The sequence below is a fragment of the Struthio camelus genome, unplaced genomic scaffold (assembly GCF_040807025.1).
Source record: "Struthio camelus isolate bStrCam1 unplaced genomic scaffold, bStrCam1.hap1 HAP1_SCAFFOLD_33, whole genome shotgun sequence".
NCBI classification, from domain to species: Eukaryota; Metazoa; Chordata; class Aves; order Struthioniformes; family Struthionidae; genus Struthio; species Struthio camelus.
Window position 1 is genome coordinate 160,804 of NW_027182567.1, and position 10,294 is coordinate 171,097.

A 10,294-nucleotide genomic window follows, 5' to 3' on the forward strand; every position below is an offset into this window, starting at 1 on the left:
CTCCTGGGCCACCTCTGCCCCCAAAGCTCTCCTTGCACCAAAGCAGTGGGAGGAATGTCACCCTTCTTCTCTAGGCACTGCACTGATGGCAGCTGGTGCTGCTGTCCCCCCGCCTCCGCGTGCCTTGTGCTTTCCTTGCCAGATCGGAATGGGGCAGAGACCCACTGGGAGCTGCCCGTCCTGCAAGGGGAGCCGAGCCTGGAAGCTTGGTTCTTCTGCCATGCCAGGAGGCCGGAGGCCAGGCTGCCCACTGCAGACCCCTAGGGAAGGTGTGGCCTGAAAGGCCTGCCATCCTGAAGAGGGCACCCGGGGCCATGTGCATGGCCAGGAGCAGAGGCTGGGAGGGGGCTTGGGTGTGGCTGGCTGCCTGAGGGCAAGGTGGGCCTTGCAGGCTGGGGCCTGTAGGGGCAGGAAGGCCATTCCAGGCTTGGCTCTAGCTCCGAGGAAGCCTTGGTGCACTGTAGGACTGCAGGCAGGCGCTTAGCAGAGCTGCTTCTGCTGGAGTGGGCGTCAGCTCCCCGGGCAGAGCAGTAGCCTTTCTCCTTGCAGATGCTGCTGCCCTTCACCAAGACGGAGAGAGCAGCTGTGCGTGAGAGGGCCGTGGGGAGGATTGGGAGGCTGAGCAAGTTGCTGGCCAACTATTCCTCGCTGGAGGTAAGGAGCCAAGCACCGTGCAGCCCCCGCTTTGGCCCTTTGCAGCAGCCCAGAGCACAGTGCAGCTCAGGGGGTCCCTCGGAGGGAAGCGTGGGCACAGGTTAAGGCACTGAGCAAGGCTCTGCCCTGAAGCAAAGCTCTTTGGCCCTCTCTCCATGGGCTTTTCTCTGCAGTCCCTTTGTCGCAGGAGCCAGCTGTGCCCCCAGCCCTGTGCAGGGGAGCAGTGCGCGCGGAGCATGATGTGAGCCGCAGCCTGGCAGTGCTGCCTTTGCTGGGCTGCTGCTTTGGGAGGCAAGGCCTGCAGGGCCCTCGAGAGCTTTGGCTCCGCTGGGATCCATGCCTGGGCAGAGTCTTGGCTTCAGGGCTTTGGTGGCGACTGCCTCCCGTCAGCCCTTCTACCTGTCCCACCCGCCTTGCCCAGGTGTGGCACCCCTTTGGAGGAGTGGATGAGAGCCCTGCCTGCTATGGGAAGATCCCCGTGCCGATGCTGGGACAGCTGGTGGGCTGTCTCATCCTTTGCTGTGCTTACGAGGACGCGGAGACCAAGGGCGGGGCCTTGGATGCTCTTCATTGCCTCTTCAGATTCGTCGTGCAGCGAAAACGTAAGAGAAGCTGTGCTGGGCTGTGTGCTTCTGCACGCGGCCACGCTGGCAAGGCCGGGGAAGGCATCGCACTGCCTCGGCCCCTCTGCTCAGTGAGGCAAAGGAGCAGGAGGCGCGGCTGATGTAGGAGCAGGGGAGCGGGCTGTTAGTACCTGTCCTGGATACCACTGGCCTGGAAAACGCTCAGCAGCCCCTGCTCAGAGGCTACGGCTTGTGTCGGGCTTCGCACCGGAAAGCCCGTGAGGCTTTTGGTACCCTTTGAAGCAGTTGCCCTTCTCTGCCCTGGAATGGGCCCCGACCCTCCCTGGGAATCCTGCTCCCCATCCATTCCTGGCATGCCCTTTGTCTCTGCCAGGCTGGTTTCTCTCTGACGCCATGAGTCTGCCACCTGCAGCTCTGCATGACTCCTGCTGACCGCTGTGTCTTTCTGCTGCTGTTCAGGCCGGGCGATGCTGCAGGATGATCCAGAGTATGTGGAGCCCCAGAAGGAGAGGGAAGCCGACAATGAGCTCTGCCTTTCGTGGACGAGCAACATGAGCGTGATCATGAGGGTGAGGAGCACTTCCCTTGCTGGGACTGTTGGCCATGGGGTCCTGAGGAGACGTGGATGAGCAAAGGGATGCCTAACGAGTGGGGCTGAGGGGGCCTTGGGGTTGATGCAGAGGTGGTGGTGGAGAAGGAAGCAGCTCTGAGTGGCACCTAGAGTACTGGTTGCTGCCTGGTAGCAGCCCTGCTCTCACTGCTGTGTCTCCCGCTGTCCCTGAGCGGGGGGACTAGCCAGAGGCTTGGCTCCAAGAGTCCCAGCAGCAGCTGCAGCCTGCTGGCCACCGGCAAGCTAGGGTTGCCTGCAGAGCCAGTGCACTGTGAGCCTGCTCCCGAGCATCCTGCCTTGCCCTGGTGGCCCTCTGGCCACATGCCCCATGCTGCTGCTACCCAGCACAGCGCGTGCTCCTGGCTCTCCTGGGCCACGGTGCCAGCACTGCCCCGCACCTCTCTCCAGAGCCACATCCGCTGCTTAGCTAAGCAGCAGTAGTGCGGCACGCAGCGTGACATTTCTTCTCTCCTGGGTCCTTTCTGCCCCAGCTGTTTGTGAAAAACCTGCAGCCTTCCGAAAGGACAGACGTCATTGTCACAGCCATCGAGGGCATGAGGAACTGCAGCACCTACAATACGGAGGTGGCTTCCCACATGCTGACCATGTTCCTGCTGGACGCTTTCTCTGTGCTGGAAGATGTAAGGAGCCTGGGGCTGGCGTGCATGGGGCTCGACCCTCTGGGGCGCTGTTTCCCCGCCGAGAGCCAGTGTTCTTGGGCAGCGGAGCCCCTTGGAAGGCAGCAAGGAGCGGTGGGAGTGGTGGAGAGGGAAGGAGAAGTGAGTGGGAGCTGGGGTATTGGCTGCTCTCTGGGAGCAGCCTCACCGTCCGCCTTGTGTCTTCCAGGTGCCACGCATCATAAGGTGCCTCTACAGGAACGTCAAGTATGTGAGGGAGCTGTCGGCCCGGGTCACCCTAAACAAGACCCTTTGCCAGCTGGCCTGCTTGGAGCCCAGCGAGGTGACCGTGAGCCTGCTGTACTGCTCGCCACTGTGCAACAGGTATGGGGCCCGTCAGCCTGGACGGGCTCCAGTGGCTCATTGGCCATGGGGAGAAGGGCCCAAAGAGGGCCAGAGGCAAGCAGATGGCCAGCACACGGCTGAGGGGCAGGGCCCTGTGTCTCGCCCACCGTTTCCCAGCCCTGGTGCCTCAAGCAGGCCTTGAGGAGCCAGAGCTGAGCAAGTGTCCCTGCCTTGAGCCGCAGAGCGCAGCGGCTCTGCACGCTCCCTGCCGCGCAAGGGGCTTCAGCTTGGTCATGTGCTGCCTGCCTGGGCAGGACCCTCTTGGGGCTGCCAGGGAGGAGGGGGTGGGCAGGGGCAGGGCTGGCACACAGCTGGGGACCTCCAGGGCTGGCCCAGGCTACGGTGCTGCGGCCAAGGAAGTGCCACTGACAAGGCGCTCTGGGCCTGCAGCACTGCCGTGAGCATGTGGAAGGTGCTGATGGATAAGCCGATGCTTGCGCCGGACATGCTGCGGGAGCTGCTGAGCTTGCTGGAGGAGCGGCCACTGCGCAAGCAGTCCAGCTCCGACAGGGACAACAACTGCATCCTTCCGCTGGCCGTGAGTTAGGGGACGAGGCCTCCCGTGCCCCCAGGCTGGTGCCTGCCTCCCTGGGCCCCCTCCCCCTCTCCGCTGCCCGTGTGCCCCCAAGCAGGGACCTCTCCTGGGCCCATGGCTACAACATGGCCAGCGCCAGGCCTCCGACTGTGCCAGCACACAGGGCTGCCAAGTGCTGCCTGGCCTCTCTGCACACCAACAGCCAGGCTGGCCATGCCCAGGAAATCTCCATCCGACGCTGTCCCTGCATCCGCCGACCTCGCTCAGCAGGCTGGAAAGCCAGGGTCGGGTTGGGGGCAAGGTGAGGGGCAGGAGTAGGGCTCCTGAAAAACCTGGGCAGGCAGCACGGCCTGGGACAGGGAGCCTGGCCGAGCGTGCACGCTACACGAAGCCTGCCGAGGTGATGGTCATGCTGAGGCAGGAAGGCTCACTGTGTACAACCAGGAGCTGAGGCCCAAGAGCCTGCGGGCGCTGGCCCTGGTCAGGCAGCCAGGCTGAGGCCTCCACCTGCATTTCCCATGCTCCAAGGCTGTGCTCGAGCCTCCCACCTGGAGGGCTGTGGAAGCATGCCGGGGACTGCTCGGGAGTGAGAGGTGTGACTGGGTGTTTTCTGCAGGCAACGAGGGCACTGTGTGAGATCATCCGGGAGCCCGTCTGCCCAGAGGCGGTGAAGGCGTTTTTCCCCCAGCTCTTCCTGGCGCTGCTCTTGCAGATGGTCTTCACAGCAGAGTTCAGCCACCAGGAAGCAAATATCTTCTTGAGGGAATGCCAACGGGATGAGTCCCGTCCCACCAGCCACGTCAGGTGCTCGATCCCGCTCGCCCTGTCTCTGCACTGCACCTGGAGGCAGGGCCAGGCTGCCAGTGTGACCTGGGCTTTGCTCTGCATGCAGGTGCGCCGTGCAGGCCATGAAAAGTCTGCTGCGCTGCGCCCACTATGAGACCGTAGCCGTGGCTGTTGAGAGGAAGGGCGGCTGGGACCTATTTCTGCATGCGGACACCTCCCAGAAGGGAGTGGTGGTGCTGGCCAGGTAGAGCCCTTTCCGGCCTGCTCTGGCCCAGCACCTCTTCCCTGGCTGTGGGGTGTGCCACCCCATGTGCTTCTTGGTGGGGCAGGGGGAACGCCACTTCTCCAAGAAAGAGGCTGCAGCCTCAGCCCTTGTGGCAAGGGCTCGCCCAGCAGAAGGGCCCTGGGAGCTGCCATGCTGCCCAGCTTGGAGAGCTGCTGGGGGAGCAGGTGGTGTTAGGAGCTGTGGGAGAGGGTCATGTGCAGGAGAACCTGGGGAGGGCCCAGGGGCACAGGAATCCAAAGCGGGCAGGAGAGGGGATGTGTGGGCAGGCCATGCCGCCTGGGCAGGAAGGCTGTTTCTCCGGTCTCCCACCAAAAGGAACGTAATGATGCCTGACGCTGACTTTCTAATGGCAAGGTGTGGTAGGGCAAGAGCAGTGCTCCATGAGCAAATGCCGCTGGCTGCAGGAGCTGCGTGCCAAGCAGAGCGATGCCAGAGGAGGTTTGCCTGCTCGGCTGAGGCCCAACACTGCCTTCTTGCCTCTGACAGAGCAATGAGGGGGGCTGCCAGTCACCTGCGTCGCTGGATCTTCCGCCAGCTGGCAAGGCTGCTGAGGAGGGAGGACCAGTTTCATCAGCTGCCCGTCATGGCTTTCTTTGTCGAGGTGGGCCTCATGGCAAGCAGTGCCTCTCTGGAGGGGCCTCTAAATGCTGTGCTCGCTTGTGCACATGCGTGTGGGGTGATGCTGGTGAATGGAGCTGGGGCAATGCATACGCTCCTGTTAGTAGCCCCGGCCTTGGCTCGTTTCTGCTGGGCGACCACTCGTAAGCACTTGTATTTCGTGCCTGCTTTGTGGCAGCTCTCTGTGTTCAATTGCTCCTCCAAGGGATGAGAACAAGAGGCTGCGGAGGGTTCAGGGGACGGGAGGAGGAGGCGAGCAGTGTGTGCAGTGTGCCGTGAGGCGCAGGGCTGGGAGCAGGGCCCAGGGGTGTCTGCACAATGCCTGCTGTGTTTGGGCTGAGCTTTGTGAGGGCCTGGTGCCCTTGCCGTGGATGGTGGGTGGGACGGAGAGCTGCACGCTGCGGGCAGTGCTGCCGGCTGTGCCAGTCTTTCAGTGCTGTGCCCATTTCAGCTGCTGGAATGCCCTGACCTTGCCGACATGGATGAGGAGGTCCTGCCACTCGTCCAGGGTTATGCGCAGAGTGAGAGCCTGGAGATGCGCAGACTGGCGTTCAGAGGCCTCGTGGCCCTGTTGAATAGACCCAAGATGGTGAGGAGGGGGGCAGGCGGGTGAAGCCATGCTGGCAGCCTGGGGCTTGACAGGAGACACTGGGTCAGAGAGTGGCTTGGACTTGGCTGGCAATCCGGAGGTGTGGTAGCTGCTCCCAAGTCTCCGCTGCCCCATTCATCTGCCCCGAGTGTCATGCCAGGCCCTTGGCCGTGCTGCACAAGGAGAAAGGCACCAGTGCCCAGCGGGAAGATCTGGGAGAGGGACAATGAGCACAGGGCCGGGCTAAGGCAGCCAGGTGCTCCTGGGCCTTGAGGCAGCAGCTTTGCTCCCTACAGAGGCCAGTGCATGCTGAGGGCCCCCTTGGAGATCTGTGCCCTGCACTGCAGCCTCTGTGCCCAAGGCCTGCGTGTGTGCAGAGCCCTGGCCCTGGCCACTGAGCCCTAATGGGAAAAGAGCAGGCAGAGCACTTTTGGGCGGGCGGTGGGGGGGGGGGGTCTGGCCTTGCTTCCCACAAAGAAAGTTGTGTGTTTCCCACAGAAAAGGAGAATGCAGAGCCTGCTCCCAGACAGCATGGAGTGGCTGCAGGATGCTTGCAGGGAAGTGCGTGTGGGAAGCCTGATGCTGCTGAGAAACATCCTCAGCTACCTGGAACAGAAGGGCTCCAACCCGATTGTTCTGCAGCTGGCCGAGAAGCTTCTGCCTCGCTTTGATGACGTAAGGCTGATGGGAGAGCCGGGGCTCTGCTGGTGTGTCCGGGGGGTCCGTATGCGTGGTCTGGGTGCTGTGTGCCCCTCTGCATACGTGCCTGTTGGCACGTCCCCGCACAGGCCCTGCTGTATGTCAGGAAACCTTTTGCCCTGTGGTTCTCAGCCCATGCCCTGTGCTGGCCTTGGTGTCCAGGGCTGTGGGAGTAGAGCAAACCAGCCCCCTGTCTGCTCTCGGCTGCTGCGTCTCGTGCTTGACTGCGTGCGGCGCTTGCCGTGGCCTGGGGCAGCGATGAGCAGAGAGGTAGGAGCAGGCTAGAGAGCGAGGGAGAGGCCGTGCCGCGGGGCTGTCCCTTTCTGTCCTCTTGTTGTGTGCGGGGGCCCTGATGGAGGCCTCGGGAAATCCAAGAAGCTCCCTCCAGAGGGAGCGGGAGACAGAGCCCAGGGAGGCTTGTCGTGCTGCTGCCGACAACCCTCATTGTCCAGGCTGCCTCAGCAGAGGCTTGTCCTCAGCTCCGACCTCTGGCCGGGCTGGGGGACAGTTGTGCCCGGAGAGGACGAGGCCTTGCAACGGCAAACGCTCTTGTCGGGCCCCGTTCCTGGAGTCGTTGCTGAGGCCTCCCCTCCTCTCCTCCCTGCCTGCAGGAAGACAGCAGAGTGCGAGAGCTCTCCATGCTCCTCTTCAAAGACCTGCTGGAGATTGTGGTGGGGAAGAACAAACGGAACCTGAAGCAGCATGCACAGAGGAGCCTGGTGCCGCTCTTCCTCCACATGAGTGACAAGGTGCAGAGAGTGGCCCAGGTAGGGAGCAGTGTTTTGGGGAAGCAATGCTGACATGCCGTGGGTGGAGGTGAGCAGCAAGGCAAGGGCTGCTGCCAAGTGTGCCTTGGAACGCATGGCAGCATGAGGTGCAGCTTCCTGTGTGCCGAAGGACAAGGCAGAGCTGCCTCTGCCTTCAGGGAGGGCCAGACCTAGTGGCACGCTGCGTCGTGCCATTTGGGGCTGGGAAAGGCTGGGAGCCTTGCCAAGACGAGGGGGACCCAGGGTGTCCTGCCGTGGCTGCGGTGGCATCTCCTGGTCTCTGTTGCTCTGCAGGCCTCTCAGGAAGCCCTGGTGAGCGCTGCACAGTTCCTCAAGTGGGAGGAGCTCAAGCAGCTGGCCAGAAGAGCGGAGACGTGGAAGATCGGGGAGTGCGTGGTAAGGACGTGGCCAAAGCCCCCGGGGCCGCGGCGGGATGAGGCCTGCCGCCATGGCCAGTGGGCAGGGTGCACAGCTGTGCCCCTCACGCACTGCTGCAGCCCAGAGCCCTCTACTCTAAGTGCCCGCTGGGGTGCTGAAGGGGCCCCTGGCCTGGCTGGGCCTTGGCAGAAGCATGGCGGGGATCTCAGCACCCGCAGGCCCCGCTCTGCCCTCTGCTCCCTCTGAACCTGTCTACCAGCCAGCTTCTAGCTGGGAGGCGTGGACAGGAAGGAAGAGGAGGCCGGAGCTGGGAGGAGGGACAGGCCTGGCCTTCTGGGGAGGCTCGGTGCCAACCCCCTGTCCTTGTGCTGTCTGCAGCTGCTGAGGGACAGGAGCAGAGCGGAGCAACACCTGCGCCAGAGCCTGCCATACCTGGAGAACCCGGACGCATCCTTGCGGGAGGCAGCTGTGAGGTTCATTGGTGAGCCACAAGCCCAGGGCCATGCCTGCCCACCCAGACGGGCACACAGGAGGGTCTTCAGTCCCTCCCACCGTCCCTGGGTCCTGCACCGTGGGGACGGGGCTGGGGCCAGCCTTGCCCAAGGGGAGCAGGCTGCATGGCCAAGCTGGCAAGGCCAGATGGGAGCTGTGCTGCTGGGGGCTTGCTGGGGAGTATGAGGGGTGAGCGGAGGTGTTTGCCTAGGGCTCATCGGGCAGCAAGTGAAGAAGCGGAGGAAGGAGAAGGTGCAGGAGCTGTGCACTGGTGAGTGAGAGCAGCGCTGTGTCAGGCAGCCCTGGCAGGGAGGAGGGAGGAGGCTGGGAAGTGAGCTGCAGTTCACTGGCCTGCCCCAGGTGAGGAAGGCTCTGTGTCCCTATGTGGGGGAGAGCAGGGGGTATTTGGGGCGCATCTGGGGCTTGGCCGACTTGCAAGTGCCAGCTGATCCATTTGTCCTACCTGCTGCCTCCTCCGCATGGGAAGAGCTGAGTGGGGCTGGCCCTGCCTGGGGGGGGATTCCTGGGATCTCTGCAAAGGTGGGAGTCTGTTCTCAGCTCGGTGCCTTTCTCTCGCAGCCCTCCAGCCCCTGGAAAATGATGCGGAACCTTTAGTCCGTTGCCTGGTGTCACAGACCATCATGAACCTGAGGGTGCCAAGGAGAACATCAAGATTCCACCTCGGAGCACTGTGTCCCTGGCTCCCGAGAGCGTGGGCGAGGTGGCACCCTCCCGCCAGGACGTGACTCTGTTTGAGCAGAGCTGACGCAGCTGTGCCAATGCCATGGTGCTGCACACCACGGACACACGCAAGTGTGCTGGAAGGTCTGGCTCATTGCTGGCATCTCCCGCAGCCCCAGGACAGCTCGACTCCTCAAGCACAGCCCCTGTTGTGCTACCGCTTCATGGCTTTGTTGGGCTTCCCGCAAAGATACAGCCCCGTTTCCTCAGCCGGAGTGAGTGTTCTTTTTTTAGGGAGCCAAAGGCAAGGGGCAAAACTTGCTGCCTGCATGAATCTGGCTTGTCCTGGGGGGGACGGGGTGTCCACTCGTTCCAATATGCCAGGCCAGCGTAGAGCGGCCTGACACACTTTGGTTTTGCTGCAAAGCGTCAACTGCTCTGCTGGCCCACAATAGCCAAGGGAAAGGGGGAGAAAAGCTTTGGCCTCCCCTGCCCTCTCCAGTCACCCCAGGGCAAGAGCAGGCCCCTGCTGTCTTCAGGGCTTGCATCTCAGGTGGAAGGGCAGAGCTGGGGTATGACATGCAGTTCTGTTTCTATCGCCACTGCCTACCCTGCGCATGCAGGCCTCAAGGCCGAACCGTCCATGAACTCCAGAATCATTGCTGAGCATGTAACGGCCAAACCCATTAAAAGCAGCTAATAAAGATACACAGCTGGCTCATGGGGCTAAAAAGTAGACTGCAGGGGACAAGATGGGATGCACCTGGGTTGGGGTTGACCTCGGAGGAGATAAGGGACTGTGGGAAACAAGGACGTGGCAACCAGTGTGGGCTGAAGGCCAAGACCAACCAGAAGGAGAGTAAAGAAGACTCAGTAAAGAAGATTGGGGGAGACCTTCCCTGGCAGGTGGGAAATAAAACTGTAAAGGGTCTAATTAGGCCAGAATTCCTTTGTTCAAGGTCCCTCCCTGGAGGCACCCAGCTCCAGCAGTTACTATGCTGCACCATCATTTAAAGAAATAAAATTTTGCTGCTAGATGTGCGTGAGGCTCTGCTTCTTGGAAACCTAGGATCAAAGTGTTTGCACAGCACTTTGGCACCCCAGATGGCAGTGTAGCCAACCACCATTGGACCCTCTTGGCTCCAAACATCCAAATTTAGAAAAGGAAGAGGAAAAAAAGGAGAAAAAAGCCGTTACAGTCAAATCGATCCCTAGCTAGTTAGCTGTCCCTTTATGTCAGGATGATTGTCCATCTTACAATTAATGTGGGGGTTAACCCAAGGAAGGATCCTTCGATTCTAAGAAATGTGCTCTGCTACAGCTTATATTGGAAGATGAAAAGCCTCACTGAATGGATTATTGGTATGTGTGGGATAATTGGATGTGGGACCGGCGAGATCCAAGGAGGACAAACGGCACCCTCTGTAAAACTACTCTTGCTGCAGCAGATATAGGTGTCCCAAATAACGCCCCAGGAGCTACTGCTCCGCCTTACACTCCTCCGGTGGTGCCTCCTGAAGATCTGTCTATCTGTCCCTCTCCTCCTCTTACTCAGACTTCCCCTCCTCCCGTGGCAGGACTCCATCCTATGGT

The 10,294-nt window shown here is 61.6% G+C and overlaps 1 protein-coding gene across 1 annotated transcript; it reads left to right on the plus strand.

Moving 5' to 3' along the window:
- Window positions 1-563: 563 nt before the first annotated feature.
- LOC138064889 (maestro heat-like repeat-containing protein family member 7) lies at window positions 564-9,734 on the plus strand. The gene is made up of 15 exons (XM_068929154.1): window positions 564-654; window positions 1,076-1,256; window positions 1,698-1,807; window positions 2,340-2,489; window positions 2,695-2,849; window positions 3,261-3,408; window positions 4,022-4,209; window positions 4,298-4,435; window positions 4,964-5,078; window positions 5,547-5,684; window positions 6,183-6,359; window positions 6,995-7,150; window positions 7,445-7,546; window positions 7,907-8,009; window positions 8,600-9,734. The coding sequence occupies exons 2-15, from the start codon at window positions 1,139-1,141 to the stop codon at window positions 8,764-8,766; spliced, it is 1,965 nt and encodes a 654-aa protein (XP_068785255.1). The 5' UTR covers window positions 564-654; window positions 1,076-1,138; the 3' UTR covers window positions 8,767-9,734.
- Window positions 9,735-10,294: the final 560 nt, after the last annotated feature.

Excerpts from the sequence above, each read along its gene's own strand:
- LOC138064889 (XM_068929154.1), top strand. The coding sequence starts at position 1,139 with ATGCTGGGACAGCTGGTGGGCTGTCTCATCCTTTGCTGTGCTTACGAG. Across the intron at positions 1,808-2,339 it reads ACATGAGCGTGATCATGAGG|CTGTTTGTGAAAAACCTGCA; the intron begins GTGAGGAGCACT and ends TTTCTGCCCCAG. Across the intron at positions 3,409-4,021 it reads ACTGCATCCTTCCGCTGGCC|GCAACGAGGGCACTGTGTGA; the intron begins GTGAGTTAGGGG and ends TGTTTTCTGCAG.